This window comes from Phocoena sinus, chromosome 20 (genome assembly GCF_008692025.1).
Source record: "Phocoena sinus isolate mPhoSin1 chromosome 20, mPhoSin1.pri, whole genome shotgun sequence".
Classification (NCBI taxonomy): domain Eukaryota; kingdom Metazoa; phylum Chordata; class Mammalia; order Artiodactyla; family Phocoenidae; genus Phocoena; species Phocoena sinus.
In genome coordinates, this window is record NC_045782.1 from 36356463 (window position 1) to 36380719 (window position 24257).

Below are 24257 nucleotides of genomic sequence, written 5' to 3' on the forward strand. Positions count from 1 at the left end.
AACTATGTGTTCCTGGTTCCCTGGGACATCCCAAGAAGCATGGCCCTGCCCTACCCTCAAGTTGCATCTCTCCTCCTTGAACCAACAGGCAGGGCAGGACAGGAGGAGTCTAGAAGGCCCAGCGCTTGTGGGTTGGTGGAGGCAGAGACCACCAGCACTTCACCTCCCCCCACCCCCGCAGCACGCCGGGTGGCTCATGTGGAACAGAAGGGTTTGAGAACAGCTCTGCCTGGCTCCTGGCCTCAGGGTGGTGGCACCGGAGAGCGTAGGAGTGTGGATTTTGCACAGTATCTGCACAGTCTGTCCTTTTCTGAGGCCATAGAGAACCTCAGGGCCGATGGGCAGATAAGCACACAAGTGGTCTGGCATCCAGGGCATCGAGGTCTTCAGGACTCCCATCATCTGGAAAGTGGCAGGGAGAGGCTGTGAAAGGCTTCTGGCTGTGAATCTCTCAATTCTCTGCTGATCTAGCAGGTGGGGGAGGGGCAGCACATAGGAAGGTGAGGAAGGATTAGAGCAGGCCTGTGGCAGCTTTGGACAGGAAAGCACAGAGCCCCAGGATGGTGTGTATGCAGACTGCCTTGTCATCCTTTGTTGTTGTTGTTTGTTTGCTTATCAAGCGATAGTCATTGTGCCCTGTGCCGGGGTAGATCTAAATGTTTTACAAGCCTTATCTAATTTGATCCTTCCAAACAAACCTTATAATGTGGGTACTGTTATTAGGCAGATTTTAAAGGCAAGGGAGCCAAAGCTTAGGGAATTAAGTAACTTGTCCAAGATCACAGAGCTGGATCTGGTGAGGCTGGGATCCAAACCCAGGCCTGTCTGCCTCCCCAGCCCTCATTCTTGTTCTCCGTGGGATGTGGCTTCTCCGGCAGCCCTGCCTGCCCCATTCAAGCACCACAGCTCGGCCACCACAGGCGCAGGCCTCTTCCTCCCTCTTCTTTGGCCTGATTCCCACTTTCTCCCCTGTTGTTGTGTCAGACACTTAGCACCCTCACCCTGGCAGTCCCTGCACTTTCCCAGAGTTCTTTCTTACCACGCCCCATTCCGGGCAAGAAGGCCCATTACCTATGTTCCTGTAATATCCATAAAAGGAGGGCTTACCCTTGACATTCAGACATTTATCTACCATAGGTTTATGACTTTATGGTCCATGTCTTATGTGTGTTTGCTCACAGCCACACTGACTGTGCTGTGTGTGTGTGTGCACGCGTGTGTGTGGTGTATCTGCCTGCTGGGCTGAAAGCTCTGGAAACCCAGCCTCCTCAGCTGGGAGTACAGGCCTGTTCATCTCTGTAACCCTAGCACCTGGCATGACACCCCATGTTGAGTGTCAGGTGCTTGATGGATGCTTGTGAAGGAAGGAATGAGAGAAGGTGCCGCTGGTGCAGGAAGGTCTTTAGTGATGAGTGGGGACCATGGTCACTTGGCCTGGGGGGTGGGCTGTGCATTCCCCAGCTCTATTCGTCACTTCCCCCCTACAGCTCAGGACTTGGAGCCACTTGGAGTTAGAGGGAGGAATTTGAGGGGAAGATGTCAGGGCTGGTTGGCTTCACGAGTTAACACAGGCCAGAAGGCCTATGAGGGCCCAGTCAGCTGGGTTGGGGCCAATAATTGCCCGATAAACCCTGGCCACTCTGCCCTCCCCATCCCTTCACCTTTGTTAGTCGTCCGGGGGAAAACAACTCACTAGGTGGCTTCATGAATTGGGTCCAAGGTGTCATCTTCTAAGGATGCCACTGCATTTCATCATCTCCATCATGGCGGGTAGAGGGAATCTGCTCTTCCAAGGGAAGGAAAACCAAGTCCACTGCCAAACCACTCATCTGTCAGCCTCCTTTCCCATGCAGTTCAGTGTTAGTTACCCTCTATCAGTCAAGCACTGTTTGCCAAGGTGCTGGGGACCTTAACATGAAGACATGGTCCCAGCCCTCAAAGAAAGTGATGGTATGATGTGTGAGGGGCCCACCACATTCTAAATCCCGTGACCGCACACCCGGAGCCTAGCCCTGTGTTCATATATAGTAAGAGCTTAAAAAATCCATACAAACAAAATAAGAGGGATGCTCAGAGTGCTAAGGGAACAGAAAGGGGGAGTATCTAACTCAATTGGGGGGTATGGGATGGGGATGGAAAGCTATCAGAACAGGCTCCTGGGAGAAGTAACACTTGAACTGAGTCTGGTAGGATGGGAATGAATTGTGGTAGAAGGGAGAGGACAGAGGAGAGGTGTATGAGTGATGGGCGTCATTCTAGGAAGGGGGAGTAAATAACATGGATAAAGCACATAGGTAAGAGACAGCATGACTCTTCCAGAACTTTATTGTGGGAACATGGGATGTTTGTGGAGAGAGAAATTAGGTTGAAGAGAGTGGCAAGGTGAGAGCATGAAGAATACTCAGGTCCATGACAAAGGGTTGAAATTGAATCCTGTAGATCAGGGTTCCCAACCAATAGGCAGCAGATCCCTGGAAAGCTATAGAATTGTGCAAAGAGTCCAGGAATCCATAAATGCGGTTGTATTATTTTAGTGCATGCTAGAAGGACAACAATCATATGGGGAGGTGGAGAAGATTTTCTATGTTCAGAAAGGATGCTTTCAGAGAACAGGATACCCAAATGACCAATACGTGTATGAAAAGATGCTCAGTCTTACTAGTAACTAGGTGTATAGTTAGCTAGAGCTGCTGTAACAAATTACCACTACCTAGGTGCTTTAAAATAACAGAAATGTATTCTCTCACAGTTCTGAAAGCCGGAAGTCTGCTATCAAGGTGTCAGCAAGGTTGATTCCTTCTAAAGGCTCTGAGGGACAGTCTGTTCTGGCCTCTTACCCAGCTTCCGGTGGTTGCAGACAACCCTTGCTGTTCCTTGACCTGCAGCTGCATCCCTTCAATCTCTGCTTCTGTCGTCACATGGCATTCTCCCTGCGTGTTTCTGTCTCTCTCCTCCTGTAAGGACACTAGTCCTTGGATTTAAGGCCACTAGTCCTTGGATTTAAGGCCCGCCCTAATCTAGTTTGTCCTCAGCTTAACTAATTGCGTCTGCAAAGACCCTATTTCCAAATAAGGTCACACTCTGGAGCTCTAGGTGGACATGAGTTTGGGGGACACTATTCAATCCAGTGCACTAGGGAAATGAAAATATATAAGACACAAAAATTGCTACTTCACTTCCATCATACTGGCAAATATTATAATGTCTGTGACCCAGGTTGTGTTCTCCAGAAGTAGGTGAAGTTTGGGGGGCAAGATGCTTACTAGGGATCACTCCCTGTGAGAGGAACCAGACAGCAGTAGGATTGAGCAGTGGGAGAAATCCAACTGTAATGCTGGCCTGACAAAGCTTCAGTCAATTTGGTGGAGAGCTCTGGAGTGATTATTGCCCGTCCGAGTGCCCTTCATGGGGCTGAAATGGCTGGTCCTTATATCCCCAGATGCAGGCTGCCCCAGAAGGGCAGGCTCTTGGGAGACGTGCTCTCTGCAGCTGCAGCAGGCCCTGAAAGAGCTGACAGCTGGAGGCCAACCGCCAAGGAAGGCAGCAAGTCCTTCCTCACGGGGTGTGGGGAGTCTGGTTGGCACACTCACTGTCTACCACAGTCTGACAATACAGAGGTGGTCAAAATGAAGAGTGAGGCAGGCCAACAAATGCTCCCCGCCGACCCGCAAGATGCCCACATCAAACCCCTGGAACCTGTGAATGTGACTTTATTTGGAAAAAGAGTCTTTGCAGATGTGATCAAGTAAGGATCATCCTGGATTATCTGGGTGGACCCTAAATATTCTCCCAAGTGTTCTTGTAAAAGAGAGGCAGAGAGGGCTTCCCTGGTGGCGCGGTGGTTGAGAGTCTGCCTGCCGATGCAGGGGACACGGGTTCGTGCCCCGATCTGGGAAGATCCCACATGCCACGAAGTGGCTGGGCCCATGAGCCATGGCCGCTGAGCCTGCGCGTCCGTAGCCTGTGCTCTGCAATGGGAGAGGCCACAGCAGTGAGAGGCCCGTGTACCGCAAAAAAAAAAAGAGAGGCAGAGAGAGATTGGACACATGGAAGAGGAGAAGGTGATGTGAAGATGGAGGAAGAGATGGGAGTGATGCGGCCACAAGCCAAGGAATGCCTACCGCCACCAGAAGCGGGAGGAGGAACATCTTGGCCTACCGCCACCAGAAGCGGGAGGAGGAACATCTTGGTCTTGGCCAGTGAAGCTGATTTTAGAATTCTGACCTCCAGAACTGGTGAGACAATATATTTCTGTTGTTTAAATCCATCAAGTTTGTGGTAATTTGTTACATTAGCCACAGGGAACCAAAACAAAGAGCAACGGGAAAATTGCTGGTGGGGATGCGAGTTGGTGAACCCACTCAGAGGCTCTACCTTGGGGTGGCAGTGAGGATCCCGAGTTCTCACACGTAGAGCATTTGGGGCGGTCCCTGGGACACAGTCACTCTGAACACTGGCTGCTCGTATTCCCAGTCCCCACTGAGGTCTCCCTGAAGGGAAGCAACGGCAGCCCCTCCAATGGCAACCTCGACATCCAACTCAGACCTGCCCCTGCCCACCTCCCAGCTGCGCCTGGTGTAGCTTCCAGAGGCCAGTCTTTGGCCTGGCCCCACTTATCCCCTCAGCCAAGCTGCCCAACCCCCGCCCCCCCCAGGATCTCCCATCTTCTGGCCTTCCAGAGGAGGGGGAGTGCTGAGGAGAATGGTAGCCCCTCTCTTCTCCCTGGAGCCTAGATCTACTCCCTGGGCAGAGGTCAATAAGAGAGGAATGATCTGTTGGGCCAGATTAGAGATTTATAATCCAGTGGGGCCCGGTGGCTGCATGTCCCAACAGGCACCAAGGTCCTTGAGGCTCCCTTAGGTGTATTTTACTTCCTTTACTCAACAAGGACACATTTCTGAAAAAGTGCACATTGCATGTTTGTATTTGGAATATCATACTTGAACCTAGTTTTAGGAAGGTGCATTTAAAGGTGGAAAATTCTAGAAAGCAATAAAGCAGCCTTGTGGGGGTGATCTGTTTAAGGGATATTCATAGTTTATAGCCTTATCTCAAACTCCCCTCCCAATCCTGCTCCTCCCAGAAACAAACCTACCAAAGGTCAGGGGTTGGGCCTGACTTCCCAGGCTGGTCCCTCCCAGGAAGGGGAACTGGGGCGGGCCTCTACCCCTGCACCTGGTCCTGCTGGCATTCTTCAAAGGGCAGGCTACGTGGGTATCCACTGAATCCCACCCACCAGGGTGCATCCTCCAGACTGGAGCTGAGAGAACAGAATTCTGCCCTCCTGGGTCCCACACATCAGAAAGCCCTGAATTTTGGAGTGGGGGCAGGGAGTGCTTCCAGCACAAGTCCCTCCTCCTACAGATGGAAATGCTGTCCTGGCCCTTGGTTACAGTCCTCCAGGATAGTGTCATCCCATCATCCTTCCAGTATCTTCCCAACACCTGAGTTAAGTTTTTAGCCTCTTCTGGTGTCTTCTGGACTGGACATCCACTCTCAAATAGACTAGGCTTTCAGAGAAAGTGACAGATCTAGAAACCTTCTTGGGACAACTGTGTGTACCTCTCATGAGAGGCAGGAGAACCTTACAAAGTAATATCCTCTTCACATAGACCCCAGGGGAATTGATAACGTATCAGCAAGCCTGGTGTAGCTGAAACCACAAGAGGTGAAATAAATGTGTTTTCTTTCACATTTGCCTGCCCCAGGGAGAGTAGGACAAAGGCAAGTGGTTACATTAAGAATTTCTTAAAGACAATACTTCTGTATCTCATTTGTATTTTTTTAATTAAGTAATTAATTAATTTATTTTTGTCTGCATTGGGTTTTCATTGCTGCGCGCGGGCTTTTTCTAGTTGCGGCAAAAGGGGCTACTCTTTGTTGCGGTCCACGGGCTTCTCATTGCGGTGGCTTCTCTTGTTGTGGAACGTGGGCTCTAGGCACGCAGGCTTCAGTAGTTGTGGCATGCAGGCTCAGTAGTTGTGGTGCACGGACTTATTTGCTCTGCAGCATGTGGGATCTTCCCAGACCAGGGATCAAACCGGTGTCCCCTGCATTGGCAGGCGGATTCTTAACCACTGTGCCACGAGGAAAGTCCCTCTTATTTGTATTTCAAAGTTTGCATTAAGTACCTGCCATATATCAGGTCAGTATCAGTGATAGATAACTCTGGGCTCCAAGAGCTAACATTCTATAAGGGAGGCAAATACAAGACTAGATCATTACAATACTATACATGTGGACTTCCCTGGTGGTGCAGTGGTTAAGAATCCACCTGCCAATGCAGGGGACACGGGATCGAGCCTTGGTCCGGGAAGATCCCACGTGCCACGGAGCAACTCAGCCCGTGTGCCACAACTACTGAGCCTACACTGTAGAACCCGTGAGCCACAACTACTGAGCCTGCGTGCTGCAACTACTGAAGCCTGCGCACTAGAGCCTGTGCTCCACAGCAAGAGAAGCCACCGCAATGAGGGGTCCGCGCACCTCAACGAAGAGTAGCCCCAGCTCGCCCTAACTAGTAAAAGTCCACAAGCAGCAACGAAGACCCAAAGCAGCCCAAAATAAACAAATGAATAAATAAATTAAAAAATAATACTATATATGTGTGTGTGTACATATTTAATCAATCATGGCATATAGCATGTTAAAATAGAAGCATGTGAGCAAGCCCTGTAGGAACAAGAAAATTCCTGGTGGAGCAGGAGGCATAATAATTAACTTAGGCCTTGAGGGATGGATAGGAGTTTGTCTTGGTTTACTCAGGGTGTGGAGAGGCCATTCCTAATCTCGTCCTGTTAGGCAGCTTCTGCACCCAGGAAGGTAGGCAGAGAAAGACCTCATGTGCACATTCAGGGAGCGTTGGGAGAGGAGGCTGCAGAGGCCCCTTCCTAGGAGGGCCAGGCCAAGTCTGTTCCACTATGGGACGTGGGGAGCCTTTGAAGGACTGTCCGCCTGAGGCCTAGGGGCACAAGGGGATATTTAGGATGGAGGCAAACACGTACTCAAGAGGCCATGAGAAGCTGAACCAAGTAGATGCAGGGTTGGAGATGGTAGGGCAGGTTTGAGAGTTGGTTAATTAGAATTTAGAATGTAACTTGGAGGGAGAGCCAGGGATAGGGGGAATCATATGCCTTTTCTCTACCCAGTGCCTTGCTCTGAGCCTGGAACGGGACACGGTGCATGGAGGAAGGTAGGATTTCAAGGTCTTTGAAGCCTACTTCTAAGCGAGGGAGCAGGGGACGAGGATGCTTGAGGCTGTGGTGGGTCTGGAGAACCTGGCCTAAGGAGGGGCTGGTGATGCTCAACCCCACCTCCAGGGAGATCTTGAGGAAGGCCCTTCAGGTCAGGAGGCAGCCACAGCCCCCCACCCAGCACCCGCCTGAGGCTTGGGGTGGGAGCGGACAGCCTGGGAGGAGAGCCTGGGAACCGGTCTGCCAACCAGTTTAACCAGGGACTGGTTTCGACTCCGGAGTTCAAAGGAGCTGGGTGCACCCCGTCCCTCCCAGCCAATGGGAGCAGCGGCCCTTAACCCTTCCCCAACTGTGCCCGGGGCAACGTCCATGCGGCAGTTCATTCCGGGGAAGGGTCTGGTCTCTTTGGGGCGTGAAACGGGTCGGGGTGACCTTGGTTATGGTTGGGGGTTGCCACCAGGCACCTGAGAGTGGGGAAACTGAGGAGAGAGGCTCCCGTGTTCTCCCCACCTCAGACTTCTCTCAGGATTGCCTCCTCCTGGCTGGGCGGTCCCTGGAGGACCCTGGCTTCTGGGTGGGTGCGGGGGGGTGCTGGGGTTGGATTTCTGGGGTGATGAATATTCATCAACCAAGCCAGCCTCTGCTTCTGTTTACTTAGCTGGGAAGGGCTGGGTTTCAGGTTCACCTTGACTCCTGGAGCTGCAGCGCCGCTGAGCAGGTACCCGCTCCTGCACCTGTTTCTCTCTCACCTGCCGCACAGCTGCTCCTACTCAGCTCTCCTGGCCTGAGCCTTGCCTGGCGTGGCACCCCGGAGGCACCCCTACCTCCCTCAGCCTCCCTCGGGGCAGCTCCTCCACTCAGCTCCTTCTCTAGGGAAGCTCTCGCCTCCAGCCCGGAGCGGTCGGGATCACAGGTACAGGCAGAGGGTGGGCAGGAGGGGAAACCAAGGCACAGACCTCTGTCAGGGGACCCAGTTCTGCCTCCACAGCTGACAGGCCCAGCTGGGAGGGGGAACCAGGCACGCAGGCTCCCATCTCTCGCTAGGTGGGCAGGCAGAACTCCACTCATCCCACTGGCTTCTTGGAGTCAATCCAGGCCTCCAACAGAGCTCCTTCTGGGAAAGTTTAACTCCAGAGTGGGGCTCTGTTAACTCTTGCTGAGCTGGAGCCTACCACCTCCTACCCGCAGCCTGGAGGATGTTTCTGGCTGGCCAGTAGGAACATCTCCCTGTCCTATCCAGGGTACCCCAGTCTCATGCAGAGTGAAGAAGTACCACAGGGGCCCTGCAGAGAGATGGGGGATGGGGGTTCTGAGTTCTGTCTTGCAACATGGACGCTGACTTGCTCCCTCAATCCCCCTCCACCCTTCCACCTCCACCCCTGTCAATGGTTAACTTGTCCCAGCTCAGAAGGAGCCTAGCCCAGTCTGGGCAAGGCCCTTAGGAGAGCTCACAGAACCCAGCTGGCATGGTGGGGGCTGTCCTGGGGTGCCTACATGCATGCCAGGGTGCTGACCACCATAGGCAGGGGCGGGGGGCGCAGGCTGTCCCGTGAGGCCCTTTGTGGGTTCCCAAGCTGTGCAAACAGCAGAGGTGTAGCTTACATCTTCAGGGCTGATTTCTATCATCCCATGGATGGCAAGGCCCCGGGGCAAGGGCCCTGCCCTCAGCGCGGCCTGCTCAGGGTCCTGCACAAGCAGACGTGTCACCAAATGCCAAGTCTGTTCAAAATCCCAAGTACCTTCCCTTCCCCCAGGCCTCCCTAGCCTCTGTGACTAGGCATGGACATGTGGCTGTAGGCATCTGGCTCTTTGCAACTTTGGATACCTGGGAAGTTTGGCTATCATGTCACTTTTTTTTTTTTCTAAAGCAAATCAGATTTTACACTACTTTGGGGTAGCTCACTATTTAAAAGAATCTTATAGCCAGGTTATCTTGTAAAACAAAGAATAGTCCACTAATTTATCTGTTCCGCAAGTTCAGATTTCCATAGGTCAGGCTTGCCTAGAAGGCCAAACACCTGCTTACTGGTGCGTGCATGTCCTCCTGGACAGAAGGGATAGCAAGGCATGGCAAAAAGCATCTTGGAGAGACCAGAGTTCTCCAAGGCCAGGAGACAAGGGCACCAATGCCTTGGTGCCGTGGTAGAGGCTCCGGGGCAGGGTCCGAGGGCTATTCCGACCTCCCTCTGTGGTTTTCTGACACAGTTTGGTGGTTACTGTCAGTTCAGGAGCTGGATCCTCCACTCCCCAAGTTCCTTGGCAGTGGGAGGTGGTGCAGCTGTGGACTTTGCCCCGATCAGGTAGTGACTGGGGCACCCACAGGCCAAGCAAGCGCCATGTCCCTCCTTCCCAGCCCTCCCCACAGATCCTTCCAGAAACCCATTCTGGCACACCAACTTCTGTGCAAGGCTGTGCTCAGCCCAGGTGGGGCAGACTGCCAAAGCAAAGCTCTCAGGCTATCCCCTTGGTGCGCTCACCTCTCCAGGGTGCCCTGAAGGTATTTATCTGACTACTCACCCCTCCTTCACTTTCTTTTTTTTTTTGCGGTACGCGGGTCTCTCACTGCTGTGGCCTGTCCCGTTGCGGAGCACAGGCTCCGGACGTGCAGGCTCAGAGGCCATGGCTCACGGGCCCAGCCGCTCCGCGGCATGTGGGGATCTTCCCGGACCGGGGCACGAACCCGTGTCCCCTGCATCGGCAGGCGGACTCTCAACCACTGCGCCACCAGGGAAGCCCCCTCCTTCACTTTCTAAGTGGGAGCTGCACTAGATCTCCCTGGGATTCTCTTGCTACTTGAGCTCAACTCGAGGGACAGAGCTGGCAAAGTGGGATATGCTTCCTGCACAGAGAGGTAGGAAGCAATCCACTGGGTATCTGCTTTGGGCAAGGGGATGGGTATACAGAGGGCCAGGGGATGACCGCAACAAGCGGGCCATGGAGGCAGGCACTCAATTCATTCCAAGCCTAGGTCAGTATCCTGCTTTCATTTTTTCTGAATTTGATATGCTCCCCCTCTAAAAGAAATCCAGACTCATTATGGAAAACCTGGGAATCAAAAAATGGAGAGGAGGACTTCCCTGGTGGCACAGTGGTTGAGAGTCTGCCTGCCGATGCAGGGGACACGGGTTCGTGCCCTGGTCCGGGAAGATCCCACATGCCACAGAGCTTGCGCGTCCGGAGCCTGTGCTCTGCAACAGGAGAGGCCACAATAGTGAGAGGCCCACGTACGGCTAAAAAAAAAAAATTAAAAAAAAAAATAAAAAATAAATTAAAAAATGGAGAGGAGAAAACATCCCCTATTCCTTCTACATAAAGAAAACCAATATTAATCATTTGTCATATTTCTTTCTGGTCTTTTTAGAAAATGTAAATGTAGTTAAGACTATCAGGGGTTTTTTGTTTGTTGGTTTTTTGGGTTTTTTGGCCATGCCGCATGGCTTGCGGAATCTTAGTTCCCCACCAGGGACTGAACCCAGGCCCTCGGGCCCTCAGCAGTGAAACGGTGGAGTCCTAACCACTGGACCGCCAGGCAATTCCCAAGACCATCAGTTTTTAAAAGGAGGTGACACGTTTGCCTGGGCTTAGGCCGGCTGTAGCTTTCTGTACTGTGTACTGTGGCTATCGCACCCTCCCCCTCAGGACTTTCACAGCCCATGCCACGGAGTCCTGAGAACCAGACCACCAATCCCTCCAGGCCCAGAGATGTCTCCATTTCTCACTGCTCTGCATGCTTTTTCATTGATCTTAATCCCTCCAGTCTATGCTCTCTTCTTCTTGTGGTGTCCAGGCAACTTAATCTGCCAGAACTTCGACTAGCTCAGGCGGCAACTTTGTGGAAATTAGTAAAAGGCTAGGCCACATCTGTGTCACGACAGGGGAGAAGCCTGGATTTCAGCCCCCTTGCCCCACCTCTTGTGGGGTATCCTTATGGAGGGTCCAGCCTGTGATAACCAGACCCCACATGTACCTCTTGGCCCCACCAAACTTCCTTCCAAATGTTCAGGTCACCTTCAAACCCCTGTCCTTGTGGAAGCCATATGGGGAAGGGGAGCCACCCCTCAATAATTATCACATTAGCATAAATGTTATTGAATACTTTGCAAAGCATGTCTACCTCCTGGGCAGGAATTAACGTTAGAGCTAAATGTTAGGGCTGAAAGGGATGGGTGAGGACACTGAGGTCCAGAGAAGTAACTTGCCAGAGGTCACGAGGCTGGAACAGTCCTCGGGACTTCCCGCTCCCAGCCTGACATTTCTCCCCTTAGAAAAACCCTGGCTGCTCATTCAGTCGTGGTGGGGACCACTGGGAAGTCCAAATTACTCTGACCATCACAAGTCCTATTTAATTTTGTAATGAATTCCAAGTAAAATGCACAGCGTGTTTCTGTCCGTCTGATACCAGCTGACCATCTGTCCACTCCTGGCAGCAGGGCCTGGAGGTATAGCAGGAACAGCATGGGGAGGTGGCAAAGGCCTGGTTGCTGTGTGACCGGGGCGAGCTCTTCCCCTTCCTGCAGCCCCAAGGGGCCTGGAGTGTCAAAGCTGCCTGGCAGTGGTGTTTGGTTGTCCCATTGTCCCCTCCGCCTGGCTCAGATGGCTTCCCCATGGATGTCTTCTTGGCCACCCCTTCCCCAGACTCCTCTCTCTCCTGATGTACCCCAAAAGTATTGCATCGCCTACCTGAATCCTGGGTTCATTTGGCCCCAGGCTTCAATTCTTTCAAGCCCAGGCTATGAAAATAGCCCACACTTGGGAGACTAGAAAGGGCTGCTCCGAGGCCCCCGCTCCTTCTCCCCACTGACCCCTTTCTCTACATCCCCTGCTCCTGCAGAAAGCCCCACCCTCGGGTCTGAGAGCACCATGACCGAAGTTGGTTGGTGGAAGCTGACTTTCCTCCGGAAAAAGAAATCCACTCCCAAGGTGCTGTATGAGATCCCTGACACCTACACCCAAACTGAGGGCGGCGCAGAGCCCCCAAGGCCTGACAGCGGGGGCCCCAACAGCAACTTTAACACCCGCCTGGAGAAGATTGTGGACAAGAACACGAAGGGCAAGCACGTCAAAGTCTCCAATTCGGGCCGCTTCAAGGAGAAGAAAAAAGTCCGAGCTACGCTGGCAGAGAACCCCAACCTCTTTGATGACAGGGAGGGCAAAGGACAGTGAAGGGGGCCAAGGAGGAGGCTAGCACCTCCCCACTCCCTGCCATCAGCCGGATCTGAGACGGGAGCTCGCCACGCTGGCCTCTTTGGTCACAGCTGAAGCCTCGACGGCAGTCGATGCCTGCTGGCAGGAAACGTCTGGTTTTAGGTTTGTATTTATGTGCTCCAGCTTTCTGGAAGGCCTGAGAGATCCCAGGTCCTCCCGCCCTCCCCCACCACACACAAAGGCACTCCAGTTCAAGGATGAAAAGTCCCACTCAGGAAGGACAGCCCTCCTCGAAGAGGTGGAAGCACCAGAAGGGAGGTGGGCGTGGAAGGAATGGAACAGGGAGCTGGACAGACCTCACCCCCTCCTGGGACACAGGGTCAAGGATGAGTTTGAATTGCTGCTCCCTCTACTTTCTCTACCTGTGATTATTCTCTGGATCGATTCTGAGAGTGCATTTTCCAGAAGCCACGTGATGCGGGGTGGCTTCCTGGAGCTGAGGCGGAGATGCTGAACTTGAGCTCACCTCCTAACTCAGGTGGGAAACTTCCTGGAACTTTGCCCCCAGGTGCAGGGGGAGGGCAACCCTGGCGCTCCCTAGGGGGTGCTGCAGAAGGCCAGATTAGGGACCCCATGGGTTCCTGAACAAACCCTCAAAGGAAAGCTACACTGCCCCGCGGGTCCAAACTCAGAAAGGGGGTGGGAGACTCTGACAGGAGCCCTCCTCCCCCTACTAGTATTTAAGATGGATCAGCCTCAGAGGTGAGTCCTGCAGCCTTGAATTTTGTTTAAAAAATCCTCGTAGGTTTCTCTTTTTGTAATAAACAATGCTGCAGAAGCAGAGAACCTGTTTATGCTCTTGTCTTGCATTTACTGAGATGCTGTTTTTCATGCCTTTACTCTTTTTTACTTTGTGTTCGAACTATTCCTCTCAAGCACCAGGAAGGGTCCCCAGGTGTAAAAATGTAGCACCTGGGTCACTGACTTCACCACCAAGCCATCTTTAGCATCTGGAGATGAAGAGAGTAAAGGAGGGAGCTAGTTACACCTCAGCAAGAGAGGCTGTCAGGGGCTCCAAGAGAATGGAGTAGACCTTTGGTGACCAATCCCCAAATCTCAGTGGTTTGGTTTGGGATCCAGATTCAAATTCTGGTTCCCCCCTTAGTAGCTGTGTGATGTGGGGGAACATTAAAAAGAAAAAAAAAGCAGCAACAGCAACAATAACAAAAATCACCTCCTCTGAGCCTGTTTCCTCTTCTGTAAAAGAGGCTGTAATAATACCTATTTCACAGGGGGTGGTCAGTATTAAGTGGCCCGTAAGTAGTCCTATAGTAGGAGCCCAGTGAATATCGGTTTCCTTCCCCTTCCTTTATGAAGGAACTCCACCATAGCCCACAGCTACCGTTTAAGGACAAGGAGAGAGCTTACTCCCTATGCTGTTAGATCCAGACCCAGGAGCTGAGAACTGGAAAAAACTGGCCAAATCTCTGGAGCTCATGGTGGGAACAGAGAGAGACCCAGGTGACAACTAAACAATGTGATTCTGTGGCTTCCAGGTCAGCTCCTCGCAGGCTACTGGGCCACCCCAGGGAGGTACCCAGGAAATTTACCAAAACAAACAGACCTGTACAAGGGTGCCTTTGTTAGGTGGCCTCACCCAGGCCAGAGGGAACTCTGAGGATGAGTGTGGGAGACCAGGGGCCGGAGGGAGGGAAGGCGGGCTCAGGTGTGCTGCCTTCCCCAAAGCCTCTTCCCGTATCCCTCCCCACCACATGGAACTTTCTAGGGTCCCATCAATCACTCAGTCCATAAAGCCTCCCATGGAGGAGCTGACTTTCCCAGGGCTGCAGCTCTGCCTAGGGTTAGCAGCTGACACTCACAGAGGGCTTCTAACAGGCCAGGCGCTGTGACAAGTCCTCCACGAGGGTCCTCCTTTAACTCATCACAGGTGCTATCATTATCGCTGTTTTCCACTTTTCCAGGTGCGTTAGCTGAGGCTTAGAGAGGTCAAGTCACTAGCCCTAGGTCAGGGCTTGCAGTGGCCGAGCTGGGACGGAGGCCAGAGCTGTGCACATGACTGCTGCACCACACAGCCCCTTCCACACTTGATTTTTATCTGCTTAGGGAAGGGAAACTGAGGCTCAGAACAAGGAAAGGAGCACAGTCACCTTCTGCAGAAGGGGAGGTGGGGTTATGCCTGGGCCTCGGGATCCTGGACGGCGAGCACCGTCCGATGGGGCTGCCCAGACCCTGGAACCAGTGAGGGAAAGTCAACCAGCTTCAAAGGTGAGTGTCCCCTGTGACCCCAGACCGTAGGGACCTGCCACCTCAGCCATCCTGAGGTTCCCTGAGGCAAGGGAGGGTGAGGTTGGGCCCTGGGCCACTGACCCGTGGTTCTATCTCATGCTGGCAACGCATGCACCACCACCCTCTTAGGTGAGAGAGTCTGCAGGTCCCCCTGCCCCATGCTTGCCACCCCACTCCACGGCCCAAAGTGATGTCCGCGGAATCTTCCAGGGAAACTCCACATATATCCCTAAGCTGGGGGATGGATGAATGGGGGTGGGGGGGAGGTACTAAAAGCCAAAGGGAGATCTGGCTGCCCAGGGAGTCGGAGACAAGGCGGCTGCAAGTTTTCACGAGGCCGGGGCAGGAGGAGGAGGAAGCGAGGGTGCAGATATGTGCGGGAGCCGGGAGAGGCTGCGGGTTATCGACCACAGTTTCACTGGGACAAGACCCAGGGGTGGCAAGGGGGAAAGGGGGAGGCAGGGAGGGCCGACCAGAACTGGCCTGCGCCGCCCAGGAGGGGCCAACCCTGGGCTTCGGGCTCCCCCTGCTGGACGCCCAACCTCCCGGAGGGGAGAAGCCAGTTGGGAGGAGTTGCTTAATTCCCCAACTCCCCTCAATCCTGGGGGGCGGGGACGAGACTGGGCTAGATTGAACGTTAATATCATGCGTGGATGACGAGCTTTTATTAGAGACTCGGCGCAGTGATTGTCAGACAGAGGAGAGGAGAGGAACAGCTGAGACCAGGCCCAAAGCAGGGGGGATACAGAGCCCCCAACGATGCAAACGGGACACGGCAGGGAAGGGCACCCCAGCACCCTCTCCTGCAGGTGGCCACAGGATTACTGTCGTGCCTTCCTGCACCCAGGCTTAAGGGGGGCCAACACCCAGAGGGCCGCCCTTGGAGGAGGGAGTCAGTAACAGACACGGAAGCACACACCCATGCAGTGGAATGAAGCAGTTTACAGGGTAGCAAGCTCAGGGCCAATGTGTACAAATAGTCAGTTCTCTGATCCCGGCTTAGTCACAGCAAACATTTGGCCAGCCTGGCTCCTCTCCGAAGCCTGTAGGCCGCTCATCCAGGTTGTCCCTGGTCACCAGAATTGGGCTCGAGGAGAGCGAATACTACAGCTCAGCACAAGCCTCAGCCAAGGGTGACTGAAGAATCCAATTGTGAGGGCGGGAGGCGGTTGCTTTAGAAGTTGAGGCTAGTGCATTGGGTCACCTGGGGGCGGGGGTGGTCTTGTTGAAAGCTGAGTGAGATTCAGTGGGTCTGGGCTGGGCTCCCAAGTGATGCTGATGCTGCTGGCCTGTGGACCACACTGCAAGTAGCAAGCATCTACTACTGGGGGGTCTCAACCTCGGCTGCACAGAATTCCCCAAGGACCTTTTAAACTTCCCCAAGTCCGGGCTGCACTCACACTGGTCAGAGCATCTCTGAGGGTGGGTCTGGGCACCAGGGTTTTTAAAGCTCCTCGGTAATTCCAGTGAGGATGAAAACCAGTGATCTAGGAGTCATCATCAGTTGGGGGTGGGGGTGGGGGTAAAAGGATGTGTGAGTGTCAGAAAAGTCTAATTTCTATTATTTAATTTTATACCTGGAAAGTAAAATACATACAAATGTATGTATATATGTATTTCACATACATATAGTTTTTATAACCAAATATGGAAAGTAAAGCTTGATGAAAAGCTTCCTGATACATAGGTACCAGCACAAGTGCCTTCTACAAAACTCCTGTCTGACAGTGACAGAACACTCATTACCTAACCTACACCCTCCTAGGCAGCCCCAATTGTTTGAAATCTCTTCCCATATTGAGGTGAAACGTACTTCTGTGCAGCTTCCACCTGTGGGTCCTTTGGGGCTACAGAGAATAAATTTATTCTCTTTTCCACATTGCTGTGCTTCGGATAATGGAAGGCAGCTATCAGCTGGGTTAAGTGGTATAAAAATATCCTATTAGTAAATGAGATAGTTAAGGTACTTTTCGTTGCAAGCAACACAAATAGATAATGGCTAGTTTAAGCAGAAAAAAAATTTTTTTTTTTTTTGTAAAGAGATAATGGGTTTTCTGAGGTAGGAGGAGGAATTGCACAACCCAGACGCGGGAAGGAGGGATCCAGGGACTGCTGAGAGAGTTGCAAGAGCAGCGCCCAGAGGCTGTTGCTTCTAGGCGGCCATTATTGACTTGGCTACAGACACTCCTATGCTCTGAGTCCCTCCGTTTCAAATTTCAAATTGGTGATGAGAAAAAAACAATTGGCTCGATTGGCTCAGGTGCTTCTGCTGGGACCAACGGGCTTTGGCCGGTATGACTGTCACGTGATAACAGACAAGGCTGCTGTGGGCCCAGCCCCTGTCACAAAAAAAGGGAATCACACCAGATGCTACCCCTAGAGGGAGCTATTCCAATAATTCATAGTTAAGGTCAAGAATAATTATGGGATTATTTTACATTTGTGATTGTCCATGCCACTGTTAGACTCCACTAGACCCGCTGACTACAGAGAACTCTCTGAAGGGCCCTGACTATAAGAGGTGGGAAGGGAAATGCCTTGAGTTTAGAAGGGCCTGGCTCCTGATCCCATACCCTCTCTTAGCACGGATCCCAGCTCCAGTCAGCGCCAGGAGATTGGGAGTCAGGGTGCAAGTCTCTCATAGAGCCAGTCTTCCTCCCCTCGGTGGGTCATGGGCCCCAAGGGGGAGTCTCCTGTCGGTAGGCCCCGTCGAAAAGCGATCCGGTCATGCAGGCGGTTGGTTTGGCCTTGCCAGAACTCCATCACTTGGGGGTACAGGGTGTAGCCACCCCTACAAGGAGAAGCAGAGGCTTCGGTGCTCTGCGCGTTTGTCCAGCCAGGCAACCCCACCACCCTCCGCGCCATCCCAGCGCCCCGTGAAGGGAGTTGCTGGCGTGCATCAAACAAAGGGTTGCCAGGAAGGAGGAGATCTGGAATTCCATGGACAGGGTGGCTTTAAGTAAGCACGAGGGTCCCAGTGTTCCTTTCTAGACGACCACCAGGTATCACTCACCAGTATTTTGGCTTCGGCACCTCTTGTTCCTGGTAGAGTTGCTCCAGTTCCTCATTTTTCTTTCTCAGATACTGTCCAGGGGAAGGAGATGGAGGAAGGGCCAGACCCAGTCAGTGATTCACTTAATCACCACTTACTGAGCATGTGCTCTTGTGCCAGGTGCTGAGGACACTGGTGCGCAAGCCCGGCTGGCCTCTGGCCTCTAGGGGCACAGTCCAACGGGAGGGTCAGACAGATACAGGAGGCCTGTTCCCTGCTCGCCAAATCCACGTCCCCCAGGGAGACCATCCATTTCACTTTGCTGGAGAGAGAGGGCCCTGGCACCCCCTGGGGACAGCCTCTGGGGCTGAGCCAAAGCACTACCACCCAGAGGACTAAGGAGAAGCCCCATTCACCTCCCGATCGGGGATCACGGAACTCTGGTGACTGACCACAGCCCCAATCTGGCTGCTCTTGGGGCGGGAGTGGAAGTAGCACTCGGCCTCCTCCTCGGGCAGCTTCTTCACGGGACCCTCCACTCGCACCTGCACAGGGATGGTCCTGGTTAGACGGCATTCAGTGCCACCCGCCCCCCCAACCAGTAGAGGCCCCAGTCCTCTCTGTTCTTCTCTTTATCCACTGCCCTGTCACGCCTGACTCCAGCTAGCCCAGCTAAGTGAGAGCCGTTTGAAAGGCAGGATGTTTGCCCAGCCTGGGGACCCTCACCAGGTTCATTCATAAACTCAGGCCCTTCCCACCCCTGCCCACCCCAGTCTGTCCCAGGAATGCACACTCACCTGACGGTTTAGGGGCTCCCAGTAGAAGACAAGGGAAGCAAAGGGATTAGAGTCCTGGAAATGAAACAGAATCCACAGACAGTCATCCGGACAGAAGTGAGGACGCCTCCAGCATGGGGGGAAGGCAGGGAGTCTGCATCGCGCAGGCCCACTGCAGATGCATTTACTGTAACGTCTCATTTTTAAATCCTCAGAGGTAGGCCTACTTTTACAGGTGTGGAGACAGGCTCAGAGGTTAAGTAACGTGCCCAGGTTCACACGGTGAATGGGCCAGATGGACTCCAAAGTGAGGCTTGCCATTTGTCTCACCCATAGATTTGCAAATCCTCAGGAATGTATGTTCGGCTGCACTGGACTCAGGGAAGGGTACTCATTTTGGATTCACGAATTGAATGCATACGAAGTGCCAACTCTCTGCTCAACCCTAGGAGAGGTGCTGGGGGCATAACAGAGATACCACAGATGCAGGCTCTGACCCCAAGGAGCTTACGGTTTGGCAGAGGACACAAACATTAATCACATAATCCCATAAATACATGCCTGGTTAGAAACTAAAAAAATGGCAGAAAGGAAAGTTGCCAGTTATAATGACTGCAAACAGCGCAAGGGGCCGACTCAGCCTGGGAGTCCAGAAGGCTTTCCTGAGGAGGTAACGTGGGGGCTGGACCCAAAGGAACAGGAGCTACTCAGGTAAACATGGGGAGGTAGGGGTGCCTACAGAGAGCACTCATCCACGGCAGAGAGAAGGGCAAGTGCAAAGGCCCGCAGGCAGGATGGTGCCTGAGCACAGTCGGCAGGTGGGTTGGGGCAGCTATGGCATGAGAAGGTGACCAATGGGCCAGGGCTGGACCCTGCAGGCCCAGGAAGGATTTACCGTGAACCCTCACCAGCTCTTGTCCCTTTCGACTCTCGAAGTTAGTGAAGAAGCGGAAGCCATCCTTGCCAAAGCCCTTCAGCAGCACCATGCGGGCGGACGGTTTCCCATCTCTGTGGCAAAGAGCGGAGCACCGTGGTCAGAGCCCCTCCCCACAGGATGTCTGAGCACCCCTACACCTGTACCCCCTGATTCTGCACTGTCTGTGCACTCAGGCTGCCCACTCCCGCTTGCCCATGGGAATTTGTCCTGGAGGTGCAGTATGACACCATTGCCTAGGGCTCTGTAATGGACTGAACTGGGTTCCCCTAAAATTAAGTTTTGAAGCCCTAACCCGCAATGTGACTATATTTGCAGGCAGGGCCTTTAGGGAGATAATTAAGGTTAAATGAGGTCATAAGAGTGGGACTCTAATCTAGCAGGCCTGGTGTCCTTATAAGAAGAGGAAGAGACACCAGAGCCCTCTCTCCCTGCGCACACAAAGGGAAGGCCATGTGAGGACACAGCAAAAAAGGTGTCCATCTGTAAGCCAGGAAGAGAGGTCTCACTAGAAACCAACTCTGACAGCACCTTGACCTTGGACTTCTAGCCTCCCGAACTGTGAGAAAATAAATCTCTGTTGTTTAAGCCCCCCCAGTCTGTGGTACTTTGTTATGGTGGCCCAAGCAAACTAGTTCTGGGGGATATCTGGGGGCACAGTACAAGAGCCCTGCCTTCAAGGCCTTGTGCTTTAGTGAGTGGGGGACAAGCAGAGTTGAATAAGAGGCTAATATGAGAGATGTCTCAAGGGGTTTATGATGGATTGTCAAATGAATGACACAAACAAGAACTGTGCTAGATTTCAAGAGAGGAAGAGGGCTTTATGGAGAAGTTCCAGGAGATCTGCCTCTCAAAGAGCAGATGGGAACTGGGGAGACTGGGAGATGTGGGAGACAAAGGTGTGTGTTGGGTTGGGTGCATCGAGGGCAGAGATGAATGAGGCACTATATTTTATCATTGAAATGGAATTGAGTAAAGTCTAATCTTTGGTTTAGAGGTAAGGACACTGAGGTCCAGAGAGGACAAGTTACTCGCCTGAGGCCACACAGCATGTTAATAACACAACTAGAATCATAAAGTTGTCATCCATCAAATTGAGAGCTTCCTAAGTTTCCTACTTCATCTGTACCCACCTTCAGAAGGGCCCACAGCTATGCCTACCTGGTACAGGTAGCAAGACACATGGCATTGGCTTCCCCTATGTCAGGACACTGAACAGCCTCCTCAAACCAGGCAGCAAACTGCTTCATGGGGTTCAGGGAGGTCAGCTGAGTCTCCTCAAACGCCTGGGAAGGGAGAGTTTTATTTCACTTAACAAACACATGTAGTGCATACTGTGTACACGGCTCTGTTCTAGGCACTTTTCAAATATTAACTCATTTAGTCCTCATAACAACTATCTCATAACAAAAACCACGAAAAGGTGAATAGGTCCCACACCTACTGATGGACAAATCAGGGTTTCATGTCATGGGTGTCAAACCTATCACCTGGGGAGCCTAAAAAATAAGACAGATTCCTGGGCTCCACCCTGTAAATTCTCGTTCAATAGGTCTGAGGTTTAATGAAAACTTGCATATTTAACATGCATTTCTGGAAATGCTCACATGCAACCAGATTTGGTAACCAGGCCCTGGTTCCCAATTCCAAAATAATTTTCTTGGTTTCTCTCCTGAGGAGGGAAAAGGCAGTAAGAGCCAGGAGCTTTCTCCTCCCCTCCTGCATAAAACAGTTCTCCTGCCCCTCGTGTTACTTATCAAACATGTATAAGCTAATTATCACTGTTCTAGGCACTTTTCAAATATCAAAGTCCATAATATCCCCGTGAGGTCAGTACTATCACTTCACAGGTGAGGAAACAGAGGCCCAAGGAGGTGAGTAAACCGCCCAAGGGGTGCGCGGAGCGACCTGCAGGATGTCCAGGCAGACCCCCGAGTGCGCGCCCTGACCCCTAAGACAAGCTGACTCTGGAGTCCACCTTCATCCTCGTTTCCCCGGAACACTTCCCCCCTTGATTGTCTTTGAACCCCCTTCTCCCACGAAGGTGACCCCGAGCCCCAAGGGGTGGAACAGAAACCCCAAGTTATCCCTCCCATTCCCCTCCGCTCCGGCGATGACTCGGATCCCCTGTGCCCCCGCCCCTGCGGAGGCCCTGCGGGGCGGCGTTACCTCTCGGTCCCCGCGGTAACTCTTGCGCATCGGTCCCAGGTCCATGACAGCACCGCGACTGCACAGGTGGCGGAGGCAGCGGGGCCACTCGGCGGGTCGCCCGAACGTCACGATGACGCCCCGTAGCCCGAACGTCATGGTGCCGCAGGCCACGTGACCCGGCGTCGCTCCGCGCTGGGTTCCGTTGGGTTCGGAACCAGTTTCTTAGCCCGGGAATCTACGCCGGCAAGGAAGAATCTGCCAGTTGCCGAGCCAGGCCCACAGGCCCAAGTCCTCCGAGCCAATGGGAGCCAAGAGGAAGCCAGGGTTGGTGGAGGGAGCCGGGCGCGGAGATGCCATTGGTCAGAGTTTTCCAAGAGCGAGGCCAATTAGGGCAAGAACGGAGGAACCCTGCAGCCAATGGACGGCGCCTCCGGGGGCGGGAGCAGAGAGACAAGGAAATGCTGTCACCGCCGTTAACAGGCACGTGGAGTTTGTTAAAGGTATAGGAAATGAAGCTGCCCTGGCCCGGGACGGGGAATGAGCCGCTGGGGGCTTGAGCGGAGTAGTCAGTATCAAGGGGCCGGCCCCTAGCAGGTGCCTGAAGGCCAGCTTAGTGCAGAAAGTACCCGTCGGAGGAGGCTGGTGCCAGGAAAGGACAAATGGAAAACGGAATTAGGGGCCAGACTCGGAGGCAAGGTGATGTGGAGACACAGAAAGGGGCGATCTGGTGGGGGGGAGAAATTGGCGTTCAAGAGTGGGACAGGTTGCAAATGACTCGTGGATCTCACGGGATAGGTACTGTACAGTGTGTGAGTATGGGGAGGTACTCTGGGGTCTGGGGAGGAGCAGTCTTACCAAGACTATGGTTAAGAAAGCAGATGGCTGAATGGGAAAGGGAAAGAGGGAAATTTGGGATCAAGCCATCCCAGACCAGAACCATCTTCCAGCTCGGAATCCCTCCTCTCCAGCCTCATGGCTATAACCTGGGTCAGAGCATGCTGCTCCCTTTCCTCATGGTTTGCCCTTTTGTGGTTGCAGCAGAGTTCACACTAGCCAGTGTTCTGGTAGATGGAACGATTGCCCCACCTCTCCCGGGCCACCCCCATCTTTGTCGTTTCCCCTTTTTCACATTTTGCCCTTTCTAGGTAGCTGGAGTCTAGCTTCCAGGTCAGTGCCAGCCGTAAAGGAGAGCACAGGGGAGCAGGTGGCTATGCAAAAGTCACTTCCAGGCTGTGGACTCAGGGCTGAGAAATAGGACACCTGCCAGTGCCCATTCCAGCATTGACCTGGCTGGGGCAGCCTTGGGTCAAGGCCTCTGTGTAGTCCTGGTTTCCACCAACATCAGGAAGGGGAGCTGCAGGAGCCACCTAGGCAGGCGCCCCAGGACTGTGCCAGGTAAGGGAAACTTCCTGCCCTGCCCAGGTGTCTGCATTACAGCCAAGCTTCATTAAGCCCAACATTAGATACCTATCATCCTTTATTATGTGCACATAGCTTGAGCCAAATAGAATCTGGAAGACAAATTTGCTGCAAAGAAATAATACCTGTCTCAAGGCTTAACGATGTTGATCTATGGATCCTCCGCTGGTACAAAGTTTTTGTGTTGCCATCAATTTTCTCTGTCAACACAGTCGAGAGAGAGTTGACTGGGCTTTCTTTCTTGTTGAAGTTGTCTTTCCACATATGAACGTTGCTCCCCTCCTCCCAAGGCCCTGCACTTGAACCTGGGTAAGCAGTGATTAGTACCCTTCAGCTCAGATGATTTTGTTCACGCAGCTACACTCTTAGCCCTGCTTGGGCTATGCTACCCTGGACCCAAGATTCTGGGGTACCAAGACTAGGATCATTTGAATGGTTTGCTTAAAAATTAAAAGCCAAGGGCTCGGTATAGTGGGGTAGACATGTGTTAAAGACTTCTTTTGGACCAGGCACTGAGCTAGGTCTGAAAATATGAAGATGAAGATGCATGGTTCCTGCCCACGAAGGGCTTATAGTCTACAGTGGGAGGCAGATCTGTAAGCTAAGGAGTTACAGGAATTTTAACAGGTGTTTCTGCAAGGTAAGGGGGAGCAAAAAGGAGGAAGTGGTCTCCAGAGGTCACTCAGTCAGTAAAGGCTTCATAAAGGGAGCAGACATTTGATTTGCCTTAATGAGTAAGGGTTCTCCAGATGGACAACGGAACAGGCATGCCAGGAAGAGGGAGCAACTTGAGTGTGATGCTGCTGTAGCTAGGTAGTGAGAAAACAGACCAGGCAAGTAGTCAGGGGCTCAGTGCCTGCTGAAGATCAGGTAGGTAGCAAGGACTAGGCTTTAGATAACTATTCTAAGTTTTTATCCTGTGCTGCTGTCAAACCAGGGTGTCTAATTCCTGGTTTTTTAAGGCCAGGTAGAGAGAAAAAGCTCTAGATTCTGACAGCCTCTTCCATCCTTGGCTGTTAGTGAGGAAGTTTGCAACTGGTTGCCTTTTTATATTTGCTCCTTCACCTTGAAGATAATAAGTAGGCTTGTATTGTGCTTTTCTGCCTAGTGGGATTTGGTGTCTAGATCACAAAGCAGCCCCACAGTGCAAACCAGGGTGGAGACATGCCCGCTGGCTGTGTTGCTACTGCTGCAACCCCAGCAAGGGGTTTGTCTGCTTGGGAGAAATGAATTTTTTATTGTTACTGCTTTGTCTTAAACATTTTGCCCACCCCCACACCCAGCTTTGTAAAGTTACTAATCTTTTCTCGAGAGTCTTCAGTGACTAGAAGCTATGTTGC

At 52.7% G+C, this 24257-nt stretch overlaps 2 protein-coding genes across 6 annotated transcripts; one reads left to right on the top strand and one right to left on the bottom strand.

Moving 5' to 3' along the window:
- Positions 1 to 7839: 7839 nt before the first annotated feature.
- On the top strand, positions 7840 to 13190 carry PRR15L (proline rich 15 like). 3 transcript variants are annotated; one of them, XM_032616818.1, is made up of 2 exons: positions 7840 to 8106; positions 12025 to 13190. In XM_032616818.1, the coding sequence occupies exon 2, from the start codon at positions 12054 to 12056 to the stop codon at positions 12354 to 12356; it is 303 nt and encodes a 100-aa protein (XP_032472709.1). In that variant the 5' UTR covers positions 7840 to 8106; positions 12025 to 12053; the 3' UTR covers positions 12357 to 13190. The 3 variants fall into 3 exon arrangements, with proteins under 3 accessions (XP_032472709.1, XP_032472710.1, XP_032472708.1); XM_032616819.1 differs by having other exon boundaries at positions 7842 to 7911; XM_032616817.1 differs by lacking the exon at positions 7840 to 8106 and adding an exon at positions 10012 to 10044.
- A 2101-nt stretch (positions 13191 to 15291) lies between these two features.
- On the bottom strand, positions 15292 to 21801 carry PNPO (pyridoxamine 5'-phosphate oxidase). 3 transcript variants are annotated; one of them, XM_032617703.1, is made up of 7 exons: positions 21517 to 21801; positions 20509 to 20633; positions 19322 to 19421; positions 18435 to 18449; positions 18054 to 18182; positions 17659 to 17729; positions 15292 to 17436 (listed from the first exon to the last, which is right to left on the bottom strand). In XM_032617703.1, exons 1-7 carry the CDS (start codon positions 21652 to 21654, stop codon positions 17268 to 17270), a joined length of 747 nt encoding a protein of 248 aa, XP_032473594.1. In that variant the 5' UTR covers positions 21655 to 21801; the 3' UTR covers positions 15292 to 17267. The 3 variants fall into 3 exon arrangements, with proteins under 3 accessions (XP_032473594.1, XP_032473593.1, XP_032473592.1); XM_032617702.1 differs by having other exon boundaries at positions 18090 to 18182; positions 18435 to 18488; XM_032617701.1 differs by having other exon boundaries at positions 15296 to 17436; positions 18435 to 18488; positions 21517 to 21800.
- Positions 21802 to 24257: the final 2456 nt, after the last annotated feature.

Bases quoted from the DNA above. Each gene is read 5' to 3' on its own strand.
- PNPO (XM_032617701.1), bottom strand. From the start codon at position 21,654: ATGACGTTCGGGCTACGGGGCGTCATCGTGACGTTCGGGCGACCCGCC. The intron at 20,634-21,516 runs GTAACGCCGCCC...CTCCCTTCCCAG, and splicing joins GTTACCGCGGGGACCGAGAG to GCGTTTGAGGAGACTCAGCT. The intron at 18,489-19,321 runs GTGAGGGTTCAC...TTTCATTTCCAG, and splicing joins GTCGAAAGGGACAAGAGCTG to GACTCTAATCCCTTTGCTTC.